We start from the raw sequence: 22610 nt of genomic DNA on the forward strand, positions 1-22610 counted from the left end.
TCTGAGACTCCCATTATGCATATATTGATCTGCTTGTTGATGTCCCTAAAGTCCCTTAGGCATTCCTTATCTTTCTTCATTCTTTTTTTTTTTTTTGCCTTTTACTCTGTGGTTTCAAATGACCTGTATTCAAGTTTGCTGATTTTTTCTTCTTCTTGATCCAGTCTGCTATTGAACCCTTCCAGTAAATTTGTGATTCAATTATAGCACTCATTCTTCGGCTTCAGAATTTGTTTGGTTCTTTTTTATAGTTTCTATCTCTTTGTTGTTCTCATTTTTTTCATGTATCATTTTCTTGATTTCAGGTAGTTGTTTGTGTTCTCTTCAAATTTGTTGGGCTTCTTTAAGATGATTGTTTTGAATTATTTGTCAGATCTCTATTTTAGGGGGGGTTGTTCAAAATTTATTATTTTACTTTGATTGTATATGTTTCCCTGTTTTTCTATGTGTCTTGTTATTTTTGCTGAGATTTGGGCCATTGAAGAAATGGACACATCACCCAGTCTGTATGGATGATTAGCTTTGTACAGAAAAGACCTCCATCAGTCAGCCCAGCCAGAGATCTGGGGATGCCTCAAACTTTTTCTGGGTATGTGTCTTCCCTGGGCTTGTGCATGTAATTTCTTAATTAGGGAGGTTTGGCAGTTTCCTTTTTAGGAGTTTGTGATCTTCTGCTCCCTCTGGTGTCTGTGTGCAGTACTGCAGGTTCTCCGGTACTTTCAACAAGCCACCCAACTCTCCTTTGTTCTTGGCAGCCTCCAAGTGTCCAAAGTATGCCAGGTCCTCTCTAGTACTCCAGGTGTAGTGAGAGAGAAACCAGTCCCTAGGGCTGTTTGCTGAAAAACTGTAGAATTAGATGGCTGTCCTGCTCTTCTCTTTCCCTCCTTACGGAGAAGCTGAGAATTGGGTGTTTTTTCCCAATTGTGCTCAGCTGTGCCAGCTTGGAGAAAGGGCTATCCTAGGTGAAAGCCAGTGGTTTTTCTTATTTCAGTGAAGCTGTTCTTGGCTTTGTGCTTGCCTGGGGTACTACAACTTCTTCACTAGTTTCCGGAGCTCCCATATATGCTTATTGGACCATATATTGCTGTTAAGTTGATGTCTCTGTGAGGGAACAAGGTTGGGCCTCTCATCCTGCCATCTGCTAACATCACTCTGGTCTTCAAGTCTTTGAGTAGGAGTCTACTCTGACCTTGGGCTCATCTTCTCTCTTGGGTCTAACACCCCTACACAAGGGGGTGGAGGGTGGTTACCTCTTTCATGGACCGGCACAAGATTCCGGGCAGACTGGTGCCAGTCCGTGGATCAGCAGTGGAAAAGCACTGCTCTAATGTGTTCACTTCGGTGCTGACTCCCTGGCCCACTCCTTTCCTTCTGGGGGTTTAACATGACATTGGCCCCTCTGAGGCTCCTGTGGGAGGTCGTTCCTTTATCTCGGGAGACCAGAGCTACACTTTCTACTCCATCAAGTTCTGGAAAATTCTCTTGTTCTCCAGTCTCAGATTTTTCGATTATATTCTGTCATTTCAGGGGGCTCTGGGGTGGTCAAAGAATTAGACGTGAGTGCTACCTTCTTCTTCTTTTTTTTTTTTTTTTTTGCATTTTTCTGAAGCTGGAAACGGGGAGAGACAGTCAGACAGACTCCCGCATGCGCCCGACCGGGATCCACCCGGCACGCCCACCAGGGGCGACGCTCTGCCCACCAGGGGGCGATGCTTTGCCCCTCCGGGGCATTGCTCTGCCGCGACCAGAGGCACTCTAGCGCCTGGGGCAGAGGCCAAGGAGCCATCCCCAGCGCCCGGGCCATCTTTGCTCCAATGGAGCCTTGGCTGCGGGAGGGGAAGAGAGAGACAGAGAGGAAGGAGGGGGGGGTGGAGAAGTAAATGGGTGCTTCTCCTATGTGCCCTGGCCGGGAATCGAACCCGGGTCCCCCGCACGCCAGGCCGATGCTCTACCGCTGAGCCAACCGGCCAGGGCCAAGTGCTAACTTCTTAAAGTGAAAATTTCTAAAGTTTTTCTCCTTAAGATACTAATTCTATGTATTTTTTTCAATCTTGGCTCCATTAACCATTTGTTATTAATTGGCACTTCGCATGTAATTTGCCTGGTGAGGATGCTTTTTTGAAGGAGTGTCTTCTATTCAGTGCTGGCTGGATCCGAGTGGAAAGAGGTTCTGTGACAGACATACCACTGTAGAAATCAAATTAACTTCTCAGAATTTCAAGAATTCACTCTGATTTGCATTTTCTATTTCAGAACAGAGGGTGGGGACACGCTGCTTATAAACACAGCTGCTGCTGCTGCTACTGTCGGTCAGATCATGAGTTTTCTAGTTTCTGTTAAATAAAATGGTTCTGCTCACTCCTTGTGCACCTGGCGTGAGACTCCCAAGAGTTTGACAGTCCTGCCGTGACAAAGGTGCGGGACACGCTGCTGGCGGAGCAGTCAGGACTTGGCTGCTGGCACCAGGAGGCATTTCCCCTGTGAGAGCCTCCTCCTCGGTCCTGTTCTTCTTTCCTTTCCCAGCTAAGGCACCCTATCATCAGTGCTTGAAGAGGATTGTTACAGAGAGCCAACTTCTTTGTATTTATTAGCTTTAAAATTCTGCCCCTCTCTCCCCTCCATCGTGTTTCTTTTCTTTTTTACTTTAAGATAATAATTGTGTGAGTTTTACTTGAAAAGGAGATTGTTGGTGAAGAATCACAATCGAGGCCCAGAACTTGTCATCTTTTTTCATAGGCTATGGAAAACCCACCCAGCTATTCATTTCGAGTGTGTTTTCCTTTGAATCTGCACAGATTCGTGTTTCATCTTAGGTTTTCTTTTATTTACAAAACAAGTAAAAATAGCTAAAATGCTTTTTATAAGTTTTTTTCTCAGTTCTAGTAGCATAAAGCCGTTTCCAGTCTTGAAACAGATTTGCTGTATGGAAAATGTAAACAAAGTTTTTTAAATTAACCTTTTGAAACTTGGTGGAGGCTGAATTCTCTCTTTCTGACCATTGAGACAATGTTGGCTCTTTTCTGCTTCTCTTTAACCCTTTTCTGAAGCTATGGTGTCCTCCCACCCCACCCCACCCCGCAGTACTCAGAGTTGTTGGGGGTGGGGGCAGGACACAGAGCAAGAGTTGATTAGCACCAGCTAATGAATTCATTAATAGGTATCTGTGAATGGTGATGCTCCTTAAACCTCTCAAGGGTGTTCTCATTTCTCTAAAATGATGTGTTTAAACCAAACCCACCTATAAAATCAGGGGAACTTCTGGATGCGTAGCCAAGTGGGGAGGGTGGGGAAGAATAATCATGACAGGAGCTGTGCGAAGTAAGGATGTGGTGGGAGAAGCCACCATCGGAGCAGCCTGGCCCTTTATAAGTGCTGTCTATGGGTTTGTAGAATGAATGAGTGAAAAGTGATTGCCAGACTCTCTCAGTCACAGATCGTCTGGCTTTGGTCTGTTTACTCATCATATGTTCAGTTCTGACCAGATGGGCAGGTTGGGAGCCTGACGGGGCGTGTGTAACTCATTTGTTCAGTGAGGAAACCCTGTGTTCTTTGTCACATGGGTTTTTTCCATGTAAAAGAAACACATGTCCACTAAGGACCAAATATAAAGAGATCACCCACTGTGCCACCATCCAAAGAAAACTGTTGTGCAGGGTTGACACAAGTTGCAAGCACCTCTTGTCGAAGGGAAACGGCCTGTTTCCTCGCCAATTCCCACTGAGACTCCGAAGAAGAGAAAATGGGTACAGATTTGTTAGGAGAGATTGAAGGAGGCCAGAGACTGGGTCCTGGTGGGGCGCTGGCAACATGAGGACACACGGTTTCAGAAAAATATGGAAGATTTCTTTTCATACACTAATTTGTTTATTTCTTGTCTAATATTTCCACTGCAGAGCTTAAGTGAAATTTTATCTCAGTATTCTAGTGGAATGAAATAATGGCGCAGTATATAACCTTTTCTGAATTATTCATTTTTTCTTTGTAGATTACATTACGGTTTCTGTTCATTTAATTCAATTAGTTGAGAATTGTGACATGGCGTTGTCTGATCCGTGCTGTATTTCTACTTTTTTCTCACAATAGGCACCAAACCAGTACCTTCCAACGCCTTCTTTGGTCACGGCCGTCGCATTCCCGTGAAGGCCGCCCCTCGCTGGGCTGCGGCCGGTCCCTTGTTGATAGCGGGCCGTGCCTGGCCTGCCCCGAGGCTCTGCCGACTTGAAGTCCTTGCTTTGAATTACTGCTTGTTCTGGTGTGACACTGACTCTCTTCCTTATCTCATGCATCTCCCCAGAGATAGTCCTGTGTTATTGCTTGTTCTGTGTGATGCTGACTCTCCATTACTTCATGCATCTCCCCAGAGATGGTCCCATGTTATTGTTATTGGCCCTTCATCCTCCTTTTGAAAAAAATCACAGTAAAAAAATTCATTTAATTTTTTTCAGAGGTCACTTTTTTGTTGTTAGTAATTCAATGCAACATTTCTTAGAGGCTGTTCCATCTCCTTTACTGGTATTTCTTAATGCCTTTTACTTGTTTCTTACCTTTAAAAGTATTTCCCAACTTTTGTATTTTGATATTTCAAACTTGATTTTCTTGATAGTTCGGATTTCTGTGGGTGTTGATCCTGGGTCACAGAATGATGCCGGAATTGTAAAACCATCAGTAAGTTGAGGCTGTGCATCTCGGAACAGGCTTGCCAATGGAAACAGTCCTGTTGGCTAATTCCTGTTCTGCAGAGAAGGAAGCATAATTATAAACCTCTTATCTTTGTATTATAGGGAACTTCTCTGTAATGTTGAGGTAGAGGGGAAATAAAATGGCTAAGTTGTAAGTTTCCCGCGGTATAATAGGTAATACTCTACCTATTACAAAGGATACACTCTACATTTCTGTATATGTGCCCTATAGTATTTGGAGTCCGTAGCATAAAGTAGTATATCACCCCATCAATCAATTCATCAGCATTTATTGATTATCATTTCATGAAAGAAACTATATCAGACACTAATGAGGATACAGAAGGTTCAAAGGCACCTGGTGTTTAAGAATGGCCCTGGTTGCAACAGAGCAATGCCCCAGATGGGCAGAGCATTGCCCCCTGGTGGGCGTGCTGGGTGGATCCCGGTCCGGCGCTTGCAGGAGTCTGTCAGACTGCCTCCCCGTTTCCAGCTTCAGAAAAAAAAAAAAGACACAGATTGAAAAAAAAAATTGTGGAAGACTTCCCAGAATAATCTTTATTTTTTCTATAAAACATTGAGGGTAGCCTATGGTTTCAATTTAAGGGAATAACTGATTTTTAAAAGAATAAAGCAAAGTCAGTCAGTAATTATTGAATGAGCCAGAGTGGGGAGGACTAAGTATAACTCACGGGCTTGATTGATCTTTGATACCTTACAGGCCAGTAATTAGAAACTGCCTGAGATGAATGGGAAGGCTCTCAGAGTGCTTAGCTACGAATCCGTTCCCTTGCACGCATGGTCTGATGGGGCACGCTAACACGCATTCTTTCTTGTTTCAGCACGCCCTCCTGGCCGTTAAGTTCATACTTGCGTTTGCCATCCCCGACAAACCACGGCACATCCAGATGAAACTGGCCAGACTGGAGTTTGAATCTTTGGAAGCGCTAAAGCAGCAGGTAAGGGCAGTCGTCCCGTCCGGAGAGCAAAGGTATTTCTTTAGCCAACGCCAAGAGTGGGCCAGGGAGTTCAGAGGGCTCTCTCTCAGCTTGCCCTTCCGCCTGGACCTTACCAAGTGACATGAATATAGAAGACTCCAGGTGAGGGTGGCAGGATGAAACCAAAATCCTGATCATCTGAGCGAACAACAGGATAGGTTTAGTGCACCAAATAAGCAAGACAAAAATAGTCAAGCCATGTTACATACAGGATGAGCTGGCATTCAACAAACAGGAGAGCTTTCCAACAATCACCCTGGGGCTGCTCCCCGCGGTTTCTAAATCTGCCTGCCCCGGAAACAGGAAGCAGGAACAAAAGTGTGGGCAGAAACAGCAAAAAATGCAAAAAAGTAGAAGCCTCTTCCCAAGGACTTTTACATTCTACTAGAGACCCAGAATAAATAAGTATATAAATAAAAGGGAAAGAGAGAAGGGATATGGGGGGGGGGTAGAAAGAATAAAAATGCCATGTTGGGACTCACCAGTTCTCCCTCAGTCCCTGTGAAGAGCTCAGCTTCCCCAGGGCCATTCCAGACCCCGGGCACCTCTCTCACACTCCCCCCCCCCAGGGCCATTCCAGACCCCGGGCACCTCTCTCACACTCCCCCCCCCCAGGGCCATTCCAGACCCCGGGCACCTCTCTCACACTCCCCCCCCCCCAGGGCCATTCCAGACCCCGGGCACCTCTCTCACACTCCTCCCCCCAGGGCCATTCCAGACCCCGGGCACCTCTCTCACACTCCCCCCCCCCCCCCAGACCCCGGGCACCTCTCTCACACTCCTCCCCCCCCCCAGACCCCGGGCACCTCTCTCACACTCCCCCCCCCCAGGGCCATTCCAGACCCCGGGCACCTCTCTCACACTCCCCCCCCCCAGGGCCATTCCAGACCCCGGGCACCTCTCTCACACTCCTCCCCCCAGGGCCATTCCAGACCCCGGGCACCTCTCTCACACTCCTCCCCCCAGGGCCATTCCAGACCCCGGGCACCTCTCTCACACTCCTCCCCCCAGGGCCATTCCAGACCCCGGGCACCTCTCTCACACTCCCCCCCCCCCCCAGACCCCGGGCACCTCTCTCACACTCCTCCCCCCCCCCAGACCCCGGGCACCTCTCTCACACTCCCCCCCCCCAGGGCCATTCCAGACCCCGGGCACCTCTCTCACACTCCCCCCCCCCAGGGCCATTCCAGACCCCGGGCACCTCTCTCACACTCCCCCCCCCATCTTTTTTTTTTTTTTTTTTTTACAAATATTCATATACATGTTTTTAAAAAAATATTTAAACATCAGATAAAATCTTTAGAGTAAAATTTATTTTCATACAATATGTATTTTCCACATAAAGCTTGAGGCCGCGAATCAAGTGGGGAAACCCAGATGTGCTATTAAGCAAGTGGAGTTTGCTTGTCAGTTCCTCCTGTAAGGTCAGAGGGGCCCAAGACAGGACAGGCCTGGAGGCTGTTAACCGGATGCCCCCTTCAGTCTCCTGAAGGATTTGCTCAGCTCACGTAAGGGAGTGGCTGAGACCACAGGGGCACCGGGCAGGAGGCGGAGAGGAGTGGGCCGAGTACAGCCCCGACTCTGCCAGGAGCACGTGGCCGCAGATGGGTGTCCGGGCCTCGATGTTCCCACCCTCAGCCTGCGTGTCCTCCTTCCTGAAACATAGTTGCCTGAGGATGCCACGTGTCCTGGCTGTCCGTGTCACCTCCCCTTTTACACTTGTCCTCCTCCCACTTTGTAGAAGGAAGGCACACACCTTACCGTCTTGAACCCTGTCATGTGCCTTGTCCCCAGGGTGAAAGCCAGCCTCCCAGGTGACAGAGCCTTTCAGGACAGAGGTGGCAGGGGTGAAGCCGCATTCAGTGAAGGCACCCCAATCTCCCACCCACCAAAACCAGATCGTCTTAAGAATTGCATTTCCAAAATGTATCTAGAAACTTACATCCAGTAATTGTTCATCAAATGTGTATTATATTTATATAATTTAAAAAATCACTTATGTGTCAATAATAATTGTAATGATCTGTCAGTCCAGAAGAAAATTTTAAACACTTATAGCATAAGACATTTTTTAAACTTATAAATTCCCATTTATGAGCATATTATTGATGTATGAAAAGTGATTGATACTTTCAAGCATGTTTTGGTAGGATAAGTTGCTTTGGGAGAAGTGGAAAGAGTGATTTCAAAGAGGAAAAAAAGGAAAGACATAAAATTGTTACCATTAATTAAGCATATTCGTGTATTTGTTAAATGTATGATAGTAGATATCACATTACTGTGATATTTATTAGACTTTGATATCTTTAAAAGTAATCTAATAATTTATTTTTAAGTGTTGCTGTTTACAATATGCTAGAAAATACATTTTTGCAGCTATTTAATTTTTGATGAAAATTTTAGATACCAACTTAAAATTGTGTGGGAGGGCACGTAGCACCCCAAAATTTTAGGGGGTATGTAAGCAAAAAAATTTAAATTGTAAGCACTGTCATTGTCCATTGGCTACACTCCTAGGAAGCTTCCTGGCTGGTGGGTACACACCTTCGCCAGGCCAAGACCAGAACCGGCTCCTCAGTGCTAGTGTAGCGTTCCTCTCACTAGGATGTCACGCTGTCATGAGGTTGTAAGAGCACAGGGTCTTTACTGATGTTGGGTATTATTAACATGTCTCACGTTACTAAATACATTGAGTATTATTAACATGTCTCACGTTACTAAATACTCTGACCTAAAAGTCCTACGACAGAGCTGTTATGTTTGTTTTGGGGGGGACTCACGGATATTCATGTTTATGAATTTGGCTAAATGATCTCTCCAATCATCTCCGCTCCTGGATTTCCGAACCTTCAGATTCGCCCTACCTGACAGTGATGCAAAGCCCAAATTCAAAGGCAAACCATATTTACACTCATCTTCATTCAGAACTGAAACGCTAACCAAAGACCTATCTCCTATTATTAAAAAAAAAAAAAAAAAAATCTAAAAGATTTTAAGTCTCTCTGGGCTTTTTTCTCCTGAGGACATAGATGTGATTCTCTGATTAACATTACCCTCTAAGAAAAACGTGATTTGGATGCAGATTTTGCTGTTAAAGTTCTGGGCGGACAGAGATGTCTAAAAGGTTTTGGCTCAGTCTGTTTATCAAATGCCTCCGAAAAGGATGTTCCCAGCTTGCACTAAAGGTGACTTTAGATTAATGCATGTGTGGCTCAGATGTCTCTGTTCCGTCAGTTGAGCAGAGCAGGAGTCAGGGTTTCTTAGGACCTTGACTGCAAACCAGGGAAACGTGTCCCTCTGGCCCACTTCTGACTTGTTAAGATTACAATCTGGGGCCCTGGCCGGTTGGCTCAGCGGTACAGTGTCAGCCCAGTGTGTGGAAGTCCCGGGTTCGATTCCCGGCCAGGGCACACAGTAGAAGCACCCATCTGCTTATCCACCCTTCTCCTTCTCCTTTCTCTATTTCTCTCTTCCAGAGGGCATTGCCGGGTGGATCCTGGTCGGGCGCATGCGGGAGTTTGTCTGCCCCCCACCCGTTTCTTACTTTGGAAAAATTAAAATAAAAAAAATGACAATCTGGGATATAGTTTCCAGGGTGGAAGCTGGGCCGAGGATCTGTCTCAGCCGCCCCCCTCCTCTCTCTGTGCTGGCCCATGCCACTGCTGCGTGGTCAGCGCTGCTGCGTGGTCGACGCTGCTGTGTGGGCCCACGCTTAGGCTGCTGTCGGTCAGAGACAAAGATTGTCATCACCTTTCCCACCTCTAGAGGTCCCAGAAAAGTCCAGATGGTTCTAGGTATGAAAGGTCACCTGCTTTGTGCTTTTCAGAAACTCACATTAACTGGCATGTCCTTCAGTTTACTTGCTGAACTATTGACATTTCTAGGATATAGAATTTTTCTTATTTTTTTAAATCTGGCATTTAACTATCTGCTTGGTAAATAAGCGACACCTTGACTCCCTGGACTCTTCCCAAGGAGGGGGAGCGCCTTCCCTGTCCTCTGGTCAGTTGGCAGGACCCAGATCAAAAACGGAGTTATTGAAGGCAGGTTTAGGGACAGGTCTCATTAGTGCCTAGCCTATCTCCAGACTCACTATAGAGTGGCCAGAAATCGACAGGAAGTTTGTCAATAGAAATTATTACATATGATCAACTTACATTTGAATTGCTACCTTTCGATTCCCATTTTATATACAACACACACTTGACAAATTGAAGTCATCAGAGTTCTTAAATTGGGCTTTGCATCTTGAATGATCTTTTGGAAAATATATGTGCCTGGGCCCCATGTCCTGAAGTGTCTTGTTCCCTAGATCTGAGGTGGGGGGCAGGTACCTACGTTTATAGAACCCTTCCGGTTGCTGCATGCCCCAGCCCTCGGGGAAGACCCAGGCAGGGTCTGGTGATTGCCGAGAACAGGGGAGTTCTAGGCCAAGTTTAGCCACTGGAATGAGCCAGGTAGCCTCTTTGCCCCTCGGGCGTTGTTTTATTAAAGAAAGGCTGGACTACATGGGGTGTGGGAAGGCTCCCACGGTGCACGCCCACACTCAGCACCTCGGAGGTTCTCCCGCAGGAGCCCGGAGCCCACGTGGAGCAGTGCTCTGGGTCCCCCTGCTCATCTCTGCAGTGGCCGGTCCCTCTGGGTGTGGCGGGGCACAGGGAGGGTGGGAGTGATGAGCAAAGGCTCAGAAAGCAGTTCTCTTCAGTGTCGGGTGGGAAACTGCGGTGTTTCTAAATATGTGGGCAAAATAGATCTACTTAGCGAGGCAGGCCGGGGACATACAGCTGTTTGCTTTCAAAGGGCATTTTCAGCGATGAGACCTTTACAAAGAATTCTAGACAGTAAAAATCATCTTAGTGATTCCCTTTTATTTCTTTTCAAATTGATTTATTCAACTCGCAGTAATTTTAAGATCCAATTAAAAATAGAAAGGAGTCGCTGGGTGGGTTGGCCTGGAGGGACACAACGCCCTCTGTTAAGTGGCCACTTGAACTGGCCCCTGGGCAGCCAGCCCTCCCTGAGCAGGGAGGGAGCCCGGAGCCTGGAGGGAGCCCGGAACCTGGCGGGAGCAGGAGCCGCACCCACAGAAGCCAAGGCTGGGTCCAAACGGAGCCTTTGAGAAAGATAACAGCCTAGGAAATCAGTTGAAAGAACAAGAAAAGGACTCTGAGAGGATAGCACAATGCTAATTATAGCCCTCAGTGGCTGTGGATCGGACTGGGACCCTTGACAGGGCAGGCACTGGCCAGCCTGCATGAAGTGAGGTCTTTGTTTTCTAGGGTTAGGTGTATTTAACCCATCCCAGCAGTTCCTGGGAGCCTCTGGACTTTTCTTTCCCTGCATCTGTGCTTTCAAGTTATGGTAAATAAGCATTTTTAATGGAAAGTTAGAAGCTCCACACAGAGTCAGGGTTTCAAGTCTTTGACTATTGAGTATGTAATCACGTTGATCTGTCAGAATGAAATGTTGCATCCACATAAAGAACTGGCTTCTGAGAAAGCCCGGGGCGGGCAGTGCGGGCCGAGGTCCTTGGGGCGGAGGTGGTCCCTTTCCCAGCACGAGTCAGGTCCCAGCCCTGTAGGCGCAGGTAAAGGTAAACCAGAGTTTAGTGTTTCGGGAGTTCGGGTGGCCCTCTGAACCGGTCTGTCATGTTGTCCTGTGCCAGGTGTTTGTCTCACAGCGCTGTGCAGCTTCCAGGTGAGTGACTTCATCTTTCTGTGTCATAATGTCCCCAACACTGAAACGAATCCAAGGAAAATGGTGCCTCCCTATAGGGTCAAGTGAGGCTGGAGTGAGACAGTGTGAATAAGATACAGTGGGAGGAGGGCAGGGCAGGTGGAGAGGACACGATGGCGATGGTGATGGAGGGGAGGACCACCTTGTGCGTGGGTGCCCTGCATCACTGGGCTAACCCGGAGGAATTCTGGGATAAAATGGTACCATAAAACCGCATTAGATGACTAGTCACAGTCCCACCTTTGTGGCAGCCTGACTTTTTTCTTGACCTGAGTGGTTGGACAGTAATAATAACGGAGGGTAGTGAGAGCTGGCGAGGGGACTCATGAGCGAGACACCATTCTGAGCCTTCTGCCTGAGCGGTGACTCCTCAGAACAGGCCGTGGGGAGGGTATGTTGGCCATTTGCACGTGATTTATCTCCAATTCCCAATGCTGACTTCCTTCAAAGGTGGTGAACGCTGTAACCAGTACTGGCCCTGGCGCCTCTTCCGCCCTCTCCTGCCACTTCCTCCTCTTCCCATTGGCTGGCCTGGCGCCTCTTCAGCCTCTCCTGCCACTTCCTCCTCTTCCCATTGGCTGGCAGCTTGTGTTGCTCCTGGGTTCCCAGCCCTGCGACTTCAGGACCCTGCCGTCAGCTTCCCAGAGCCGCCCACCCCGGGGGCAGCCTTCCCTTCCTGTGTGAGGGAGGGACCCGGTGCCATTTCTGTGCATTCACCTCACTGCCCTTGGCCAGGTGACGTCTCACTGCTGCGGCCCCACCCAGCGCAAGGGCTGATGCCCAGTAGACGCTGATTACTCTCCACTGAATCAAACTGAACTTGTTGGCGCCTGCCTACTTGAGAAGCTAATATATTAAGTAAATGACAAATGATGTCCTGGGACAAAAAAAGAAAAATCTCAAAATAGGTACTCTGGCAAAAATGGGAACAGTGAGGTCACATGCCTTTCTGGGAGCACTAGGGAAGAGAGCGCATTCTGAGGAATTGTATGTGAGCACTTTATAAGGACCCTGCATCCAGCCTTGAGAAAGCTCAAATTCCCCCTTTTCTTCCCCCAAAAGACTGTGATTGACATTAGTAACAAATGTGGCTCCCAAAAAGACTGTAAAATAACCCCAAATCAAGCCAGATAGAATTCTAAAGTACAGTAGTTTATTTTGCACAAACTCAGACTTTGGAACAATCCTTTCCTTACACTTGTTGTGTAGACCTTTTCCCAGCATTCTCAGTTCTCACTAGAAAAAAGTTCTGTGAGGTACACAGAGGCATCCAGACGTTAAAATAAGATGCTTCCCTAAAGCTCTAGAAAGCTTCCGATCATTTTTGTCATCGCTGGTAGATTTCTACTTAATTACTACCCATTCCCCTGTTTTTTTTAAGAAAAATTGAAAATGTGTATATCTTATTTTCCCACGTGTAAGAAACATGGCCAAGTCAGAACCAGATTTCACTTATAGAAATTACCGCATAGGCCAGGAAACAGAATAGAATTTAGCATTTTCCTAGTCCGCGTGTGACAGGTCAGGAGCAGGGCTGGCGGACGGGTGTGGCAGCACCAACTCTTCCCACAGAAGGGCCCCAGGCGGACTGTGCCGTGGAGGTGACACCCCGTGCTTTGGACCTTGCTCACCATGTCATTACAATGTGTCTGTATTTGTGAAGAATAAAAGTCACCCTCACCCTATAATAAATTCTAGAGATTTCAGAAATGCTTAAACCTTTATTTATAAAGGAAAAAATATATTCTGGTAAGATATTAAAAGTTTTGAGAGTTCCAATATCAGATTCTGTTCTAGATTAATAATTCCATTGCCTTGAGATTAAAAATCTCATTGTCTTGAGGGCAAAAATAGGTGTAAGAGCAGAGCTCCTTTTTCCAGGTAAATGCCTGGACAGTTATATATGCATCTGTTTGCTTGTTGTTTTTACCAAATGTTCTAGGATATTGAAAGACTATATTGTTGCTTCATCAAGGTGAAAGATACACATTTGTCTGTGACCACCAGATTAAAAGCTTCCTAAAGACAGGGTTACTCTAGACACAGAATTTATATTTGTTGAATGAAGAAGTCTAATTAAATAACATGAGTCAAAGCCCCATTCTTTTGTGCCTTTTTCTATTACTAAATTCTAGTCCTTTGACTTTGAAATTATCCATTGTCTGTTATATTTAGGATTCAGGAAGTCACTATTGAGTACTTACCATGTTAGGAAACCATAAGACTTTATTTTTAACTTTTGTTTTTAATTACTAGTAAATTGTTAAGATAGAAGATCTTTTATTTAGTGCAATAAATAGTATTATTTTTCCATTGAATTTCAATGCTACAGAACCTCAGATATGATTGAATATTATGTTATGCAATGAATGTAAACCGTTAGAGAATGGGATAAAAATATAATGGTTGATAGACTAAGAAATTTAGACTTTAAAGTAAATCCCTAAGAACAGGACATTTAGTGATTTGCCTCTGTCTCACAAGAATAGAATGCAGAAAACAAGAATGGTTTGGATTTAAGAACTTTTTGAAATACTACCCAACTAAAGGAAAATAATCACTTTTCATTAATAATAGCTTGAAGAACACAAATAATAAATTATACTGAATTCATAACGTGAGTCAAAATTAAAATACAGATATTTAAATTCAGCAACAAATATTGAATACATTCTATGATGAAGTGAAAAAACATAAATTATCAGAAATTCCCTGCATTATATAATTGTCAGATGTTAGAGTTGAAAAAAACCAGAACTCTTGATCCTGTTCCAAACTGATTTAATAGATTAAGGAAAGTGTCATTAACTGTGGTTGTCTGCTTCCAAGATGGTCCCCAATGTCCCTGCCTGCCCTCTAGTATTTATTCCCTGGTAGAGTACCACACCACCTTGCATCTTGGTTGGTGTCTGTCACCAACAGAACGCTGCAGAAATGTTGGTATGTGTCCTCTGAGACTGGGTCATAAGAAACACGGATGGCTCCTGCCTTCTTCTCCCTCTTGGAGCACTTGCTCTTGGGTAGCTTGCTGCCATGTTGGGTGGAGACTCAAATGTTAGAGGAAGTCATCAAGAGAACATGATGTCTGAGCTGGGCCTGGGCAGTCAGAAGCTCACCCCTCCCCGTCCTTGGATTGTACGTTCTGCCCACTCTTCCCACAGCTTCCCGGGAGCTGTTTCAAGGACTCAGCCTTGAGAGAATCATGTGGTGTTGAGCCCATCTGGTCTGTGTACATGACTGAATCCCATGACGGCCTCTATGCAAACTTTTAGACCCTGGTGGGCTGGTACGGAGAGCCACTCGTCTTGTAGCCTCCCAAGACAGGCCTCGTATGTAAGTCCCCTAGCTGATTACAGCTGCCACCTACCAAGCTGGAATGGTCTGCCTCTTTTCTCCAGCGTCACCTTGCCCTTTGTGCCTGGGTGCATTTTCAGATTTCACCCAGGGAACTCCCGAGGTTGCAAACTAGCACTCGGGCAGCCAGAGGAGAAGCCCCGTGACTAGAACATGGCCTACTGCCAACAGCCATAGGAGTGACACATCTTGGAAGCACATTCTGTAGTCTAAGGATTGGTAACTTAACTTTTTCAGTAAAGAGTCAGATAGTAAATATGTGAGGTATGTGGGCCATGCAGTCTCTACCACTAGTCCTCATTTCTGCTATTGTAGTGCAAAAGCACCCATAGACATTAACGTAAACGAGAGAGGCTGTGTTTCAATAAAAACTTTATTTATAAAAACAATCAGTGGGCCAGATTTGGCTTATGGACTGTAGTTGGCCATCCCCTCCTTGAACCCTAGTCAAGCCTTCAGGATGCAGGTCCTGCCTACATCCTAACTACAGCTTCACCAGAGGCTCTGAGCCAGAGCCACCAGCTGCTTCCAAATTCCTGACCCATGGAAAGTGTGAGATAAGAAATGCCTGTTTTAAGCCACCAAAATTTGGAGTAGTTTGTTACATAACAAGATAACTAATGCCCCAATCATCCAGGAAAGGAGGCTGGGTGACAGACGAACCAAGTTTGACTGTGAGTTCATGGTTGGTGAAGCTAGTTGATGGACAGATATGTGAGAATTCATTATATTAATCTCTACTTTTATGTAATAAGAAGTTGAAAGGAAAAAGGAAACTGTTAGGTGCTCTGTCTGAAACCAGACCATCAATGAATCATGAAGTCCGAGCCACATAGCCAGGTCTCCGCCCCGGAGCCCCATGTACTCTTGGCTACGTCTTCCTGCATCAGTAGCAACCAGTAAAGATTTAGCGATTTGCCTCAGTTTCCCCCTCAATTCTTTTGCACCTTTGTACTCCCAGCAACACCCAAGAGAGTTCTTCGGACTTGAACACCGTTGCTGTTGCTGAACCATCCTGGAGCCTCTCTTCCTCTTTACACTGGACTGTAAAACTCACTGCTGGGAGGGGGACCCTCGTTCAAGGACCCACCAAGTCCTGCCTCACTGTGGCCTGGGGGGCAGTAATACTCACTCTGGGCACTGCTGTCAGCAGAGCCCTGGCAAAGCCATCATCTCAGTGACCCTCCCGCGGCCGAGGACAGGCCTGGCGGGTTTCTCTCCTCCATTTTCTAGCTGAGGAAACAGACTCAGAAACTGGAAGTCAGCCAAGTACAGTGTAGGGTCTGGAATCTGGCTCCTGTTCCCAGTGTCCCTTCTTTCCCCCACATTACCTCTCTTGCGCTTGATGAGAAGCAGATAGAATTTGACAATAAGAAAAATCAGATCACTAAGTACCTAGCACAGTGCCTGGCACAGGGTAGGTTCTAAAACAGTGAGTTTGCCGTCTCGTTAAAATCCCTTTGAAACTGGAAATCACCCTGAAAGGGCTTTCACTGACAATACAAACAACTTGCTGTGTTGATTGCTGGGACCTGAAATGGGTATTTGGACAGCTCTCTTGTGATCCGTTACATTGAGTGCATGTCCTCACCTCCCCGGCGTGCTGGGTGGGTTGGATTCAGAGACCGGGTCTGGATTGTTCTCCTGTAGTTCGCCAGGATAACCAGGAAATGAGGTTTAGTGTTGGGTTTTGGCCTCTTGTGCTCTCTGTGGATGTCCTTGGTGATGCCGTTTACGAATGAGATAAAACGCTGTGACCGGGTGAAGAAAACGGTGACCGTGGCCGAAACCAGGGCGCCAGGCCTGATAAAACGCCACTGGACCCTGGAAGTCAGTTCAGAAGCCCACCATCTTCTCTCTCCTGTTTAATGTCGTATTCTCCTACCCGAAACTTGTAGTTGGGAGGAAGTGCATTTTTCCATAATAAACTTTTGAGTTTTTGTTTATTTTTTTTACTGGTGGCTGTCCTTTTAGAGTCTAAAGGGGGCAGTTGTTATCTGCCAGGGGACTATGTTGTCAGGAATCTAACTTTAAATTCTTGACTTCATCCCCTACCCCCCCCCCAAAACAACCAAGTTGGAAAAAAAAACCCACCTCATTTATTATTTAGAAAATAATTGGATCTTAAGATTCTCCTCTTCATTCAACTTGCTTCTAGCAGTGTTTGTGTGGGTAGAAATGCAGGCTATTTGGTAGAGTTGTCTTGAAAAAAATGATAGGCATATTTTTAATTTGCACGTCTGGTTTTAGTCACAGACTGAGGGAGGACGGACTGCCAAAAGTCTGGGGAACGCAGCTCCCACCCCCCTGCTTTCACATGTGATAGATACTGTTTTGATTGGAGACAGAATAACTCCAGATGGCTTTTTTTGACTTCTTGGACTAATGGGTTCACTAATTTTTAATGTATGTTGTAGAAAACAATTACCAAAAACATCAATCTGGGCATTTAAATTTTATTCAGGATAGCTGTGCGCAGATCATTTCTGCAAAATGATATGTGCTTAAACAATTATAGTCGAAGAAACTGGTGAAGGAATTGTCGCGCTTCTTCACAGTCTATACCAAAACACTGACTTTAAATAAAGCATTTTGGTTGTGTGAAAATATTGTATATAAAATGTGCCCGGGCAGGCAGGGTGGTTTGCATGCCTTGGGGGTTCCGGGGATCCTTTCGGAATCAGGTATACAGGTCTCAGGAATCCCAGGCTCATCGTTACTGAGTATCCCTGGGCCAGTCCCCAGACCTCTCTGAGCCTCAGTTTCTTCCTCTGTAAAGTGGGCACCATAACACAGGGTGAGCAAGCAGTCAGGCCCAGGCTGGCAACTCCAAGTCTGTGGCTTTGCCACCATTTGCTACCACAGCGCAGATGGGGACAAGTCACAGAATTCCCAGCTAAATGCAGCAAAGAACTTCTTGACTATTAGGAGATAAAAAATACTTCTTTTTAATACTCTATCCTTGGAAATAGATGATTTTCATACTATGTCCTCAGAGATCTTGCAGAAGAGAGGTAACCATGTGCTTTGGAGCTTACCTGCTTTCTGGCGATGAGCACTTGGAGTTCTCCGGGCCCGGGATTTCTAAAAATAGTTGCTAGTTGCTATCCAAAACCAAGTCTCCTGGAATGCAAATCAATCAAAACGAATTTGGATTTCAAATGAAGTTCTGGAAATGAAGAGTGGTGTCAGGTCATTGGGCAGTGGCCTTCCTTCAAAAATGACAATGGGACTCTTGTTGGATAGTTCTTGGGCTCCTGCTTGAAAGGATTAGTCTTTGCTCTTTCAGTGACAGAATTCACTGAGTAATAGATTTGAAATAAATCAGAGCATAGATTTTCTACTAAGAATAATGGTATGAGACCAACATGGTAGAATGAGCCTCTGTTTCGCGGGCTCTGTGTGGATGACAGTCGCCATTCCCCTCTTCCCCCTCCCTTCCCCACTTCCCATCTTCATGTGGCTTTATTTTTCGGTTTTTCAAGAAAGGAAAGGGTCTAAGTGCACAGTGGATGTTCTTTGAATTTGACTCTCCAGCCGCCCTCTGTTTAACCTTTGTTCTTTGTGCTTGTGTTACTGTATGCCTTCTCATTTATTTTTCTTTTTTGCTTCATTTCCTTTTAGCAAACTATCTTGCCTTTTCTTCTGTTTATCTTTGCAGATGCTCACGCATCTGTTTTTGTGTTCTGCTGGTTCTTCTTCCAGTCTTCAGAGCACGTGGTCTGAACCCTTCCCCGATGGCCGCTGGCCGGCCGTGCGGTGAGCGGTTGGCGCTGTTCGCCAGCTTCCTGCCTGGGAAGCGGTGCTGAGATGACCTCCCTCACGAAGGCCGCCCTCTCTCGCTGGTGGGGGGCGTGTTGTTGGGGCCTCAGAGCCCTCCCACCTCAGCTGCCAGGGGCCCAGGCCGCCCGGCGCGCTTGGTGAAGCCCCCCTGGCATAGCCGGTCCCTTTGGGAGCTGGGGGACATGCAGGATCCCTCTCGGGTAACAGCAGGTAGGGCGGACATAGAGGCAGATGTGGTCCTGCTGCCAGCATCCTGCTGTCCCCAGTGTGGCCACACAGCTGTTTTGACTCCCTGTTCTCCTGAGAGACTGCCGCTGATCATAAACTCGTTCTCTCTTAAATGTTGCCATGCTAGGGGGCGAACAAGGAGCCCACCCTAAACTGAACCAGAAACCGAAGGCACACGCACTCCAGGGAGAAAAAAACCTCTGTCTTCTCCCGTGGCCTTTTCTGGAGACTCTGCCCGAGGAAGGGGAGCGGGGGGAGAAGCAGGAGACAGCGGAGGTTCGAGAGCTCGGGCAGAAGCTGCCCCTGCATATCTGGACCGTTTTACTCCCGGGACGGGCTCTTCTTCTGGCTCCCCGTAGTAAAGACTTGTTAGCGCTCATCCTGCACATAATTTCCATTGTTCAAACAAGGCTGGGAATAAAGAGGATTTTTCGCCGTTTGTATGGTTTCTTTCATTTGATCAGAAAAGAATGCTTTACCCAGGACTGAGTTATACATAAGGTTTAGGCAGCCCCGGCCCTAGAGATGAGCAGTTGATTCAGAAGCGCTCGAGTGCTTCTAGAATGGGAACAGTAACAGCTGCGTGGGCTGGGATGGGAAGTGGGTACTGCTCGCCGCAGCTGGTCTGCTGCCGGCCGGCCGTGTGGACTGTGTTCTCGGCCGTTGTCAGCAGCCAGGCCTGGGACTGTGGGAGACCACCCGGAGGAGTCTGGGCAGTTATGTCTAGCTGCCTCCTTCTCCACATGTTATTAAAACCAGCCGCGTCAGCACTGGCCACCAGTCGTGGAGCCCGGAGTTCCCCACCACCCTTCCGCTCCACTGATCCCCTTTCAAACCATGTGCACTTTTTCAGAAGTGGTTGAGTGGTTGGGAGTTCCTATCCTTGGAGGGCGGAGTGGGTTTCATAGCCTTTTATGTTTCGTTGATGGCCAGGTTGTTTTTCCATCCGTAGCTGTAAGAATCTTATTTGAGCCATCAGATGTCGCCTGTGAGGGTTCAGATACCCCTGTTATTTGGGCTGATGAGTTAAAAATGCATCTGTCTGTACATCTTCCCCTAATCGGTGCTTGGGCCTATTCCGTCAACAGATGCGAGATGCTCACATCGAACAGCTTACCTGTAGAGAGAATAAAAAACTAAGTTCTTATAAGTTAATGACATCTTACCACAGTGGCAGTCTCAGGAAGAAACTGCTGGTTGTCACATAGCGAACCCCCGTGAAACTAATTTTTCTGAGAAACAGTAATTCCAAAATGCAGTTGTGTCTGAGCCTTAAAATACAGACTGAGGCGTCTTTAAACGCTCCTCCATTAGACATGAAACCATCTGCTTGTTTGCAGGCAAAGTATAAATTTTCTGCTGTTCTGAGCGCCGTGACGATGGCGCCCCTCCAGAGAGGAGCGGCCTGACAGGAGCCCCGGAAGCTCCCGCCAGCCGGCTCTCCAAGGCTCTTCGGGTTCATTTCAGCTGATTTGATTAAAGAACAAAGAGCCAGAGAAAAATAGAATGGCTTTTTAAAACTGAGCTTCACTCCTCTGATACTCTCCTGGTTTTCCAAGGGATGAAGTCTCCCTTAATCTGCCTTCACCCCTACCCGTTCGCATTCGGACTCTCAGAGTAATTAGCATCAGTGTGACCTGCCTCTGAAGGGATGTAAATACAACAGGGAGGCAGGTTTCCCTAACAGGAAAATTAAGGTTGGCACCTCAGTGGGCTGTGCCCCGCTTTGATCTGTAATGTAGTAAATGCTGAATTAACATCGTAGTCACACTGTACTTGTGCCTGTCCAATTTCCCACCTCCCCACATCACTGCCTGTACATGCGATAGGGAATTAGAACACTTACTGCCCAAGACTCTAGACGTGGGGGTTGAGGATAATGATTGATCTCTGGTGCATACAGAGAAAAAGAAAAAGTGCCAGCAATTTGCTGTAGAACGTTGTGGAACTTTTCTCGTAGGTAAACAAACCAGTAAGGAAGATGTTGGCTTCTGTTTGCCCGGTTAGCAGAACGGCAGCCATGTATTAGAGTTTCAGAGAAAAGTTCCTCTTCAGACCACTTGGGATCGTATTCCCCACTGGAAAACACAGGAAACATCTTTTCCACACAGCTAGCAATGTTGTACTCAAAGTACCAATATCATCTCTATTGCACTGAGTGCAGTGGGCTCGCCTGGGCTTCCAGGGGGCTGAGTGAGTGGACAGGGCTTGCTAGTTTCATCAATTACACAATGTGGATCGAAAGGCACATTTCGTTTTTTAGGGTTTTCAGAGTACATCAAAATAGTTTACTATGCTGCATGCAGGCCTGGAATGTGTGGGGGTTTTTTGTTTGTATTGTTGTTGTTTTTTTTCAAAGAAAATATAAATACAGAGGGACTCACAATATTCCAGTCATAAAAGGAATTCAGATAGCATTGCCCTGTGGGACCAGCAGGGAGATTTTAATGTTTTAAAGTAAATTTTTTAAATGACAGTAATAGGACATATTTAAAATTACTTAGAGGAAAAATCTTTTTGCAACAACTTAGTAAAATACAGTTAAAAAACAAAACTTGTGCAGTTTCTTATTCTCTTTGTTTTACCTTTTCTCAGCTTATGTTCAATGTGGCAGATTCTGTGAGGCAGGAAAATGGTAGATAATCTCACAAAACGTCCTTTTTAGAAGACAAGTCTTCAGGAATAATAATGCTGAAAAAGGAAAGACTATATTCAAGTGTCACGTAAAAAGTTGTAAAAAGTCAACTCCCCTTAAAACACTGGTGAGACACTTAGCTTTGAAGGTGCTTTTTTTAAACCTCATATTTTGTTAACGATTAACTCCGAGTGTGAAATATAAATTAGATATGGGTTGGTTGGTTTTTATCTTACAATTTAGTAATGTAACATACATATGCTTTTGAATCGTTTTGGTTGTAATTGTTCTTTTATTGTATATTAGAATTAACTGGTGAAATTCACTCCAGCTCCCTGCAGCAATGAATCATAAGTTACGTGAGCTACATTGTACATCTGGAGAAGCAAGATTCTGAAAGCTCTATAGATGTTCAGCACCAGAGGAGGGAAGGGCATCTTTTCCTTCGTTCCGGGCGGCCATGACCCCACGGTCTGCCCCATTTCCTTCCTCCTTCCTGGATGCCGGGTATTGCCTGGCCAGTGGTGGTGGTGATGTGTGTGATTAGACCAGCTTCACCCAATACTGGCGACTAGCGCCTAGTGAATGTAGCCTGAAAGCAAGATGGGTGTTGGAGACTGTGACTATTCAGAAAAATACCCGGAGCCACAAAACTGTCACCCTGCGATCTGTCCAGAATCCCCAGCCAGAAAACAAGAGTGCAGCGCTGGTGGGAGGGTGACCCAGTCCTGACTTGTGGGTAGGGTGCCCGCTGCTGACTTGAGTGAGGTCAGAGCACTGAGCCCAGGAGTTTCAGCCCCAGGTTTGACTTGCTCTTCGGCAGACCTTTAATGTACCTTCTGTGCTTCTTAAACAGGGCACTTGGATTGGGAAGTGATACCTGCTTAGTGAACTTGTACGTGCTGGTTATAATTGTTCAGTTGCCAGACTCTTAAATTACACCTTTGAATTCCTCAAAGGAGCAGGCACCGAGTTGAAAATCAAACCCATTTTCAAAATCACAATATATATTTATATACTGCTGGTTTCCCTTATGGCTCGATTCTCATTTGGTACTTTAACAAGTATAGAAATTATCATTAAGAGCAGTAATAATGTAACTTAAACCTATGAGATAGCCCTGGCCGGTTGGCTCAGTGGTAGAGCATCGGCCTGGCATGCAGAAGTCCCGGGTTCGATTCCCGGCCAGGGCACACA

The 22610-nt window shown here is 46.2% G+C and overlaps 1 protein-coding gene across 3 annotated transcripts in view; it reads left to right on the top strand.

The window, feature by feature from the left end:
* ANO10 (anoctamin 10) overlaps positions 1-22610 on the top strand; it is a 129172-nt gene that overhangs the window by 89659 nt on the left and 16903 nt on the right. For 2 of the 3 annotated variants that reach the window (XM_066351902.1, XM_066351903.1), the window contains exon 12: positions 5522-5638. In XM_066351902.1, the coding sequence (XP_066207999.1) occupies positions 5522-5638 (117 nt within the window). Of the gene's footprint in view, positions 1-5521; positions 5639-21719; positions 21773-22610 lie in introns of all 3 variants that reach the window. The other variant, XM_066351904.1, reaches the window with a different exon arrangement.

This window comes from Saccopteryx leptura, chromosome 10 (assembly GCF_036850995.1).
Source record: "Saccopteryx leptura isolate mSacLep1 chromosome 10, mSacLep1_pri_phased_curated, whole genome shotgun sequence".
NCBI classification, from domain to species: Eukaryota; Metazoa; Chordata; class Mammalia; order Chiroptera; family Emballonuridae; genus Saccopteryx; species Saccopteryx leptura.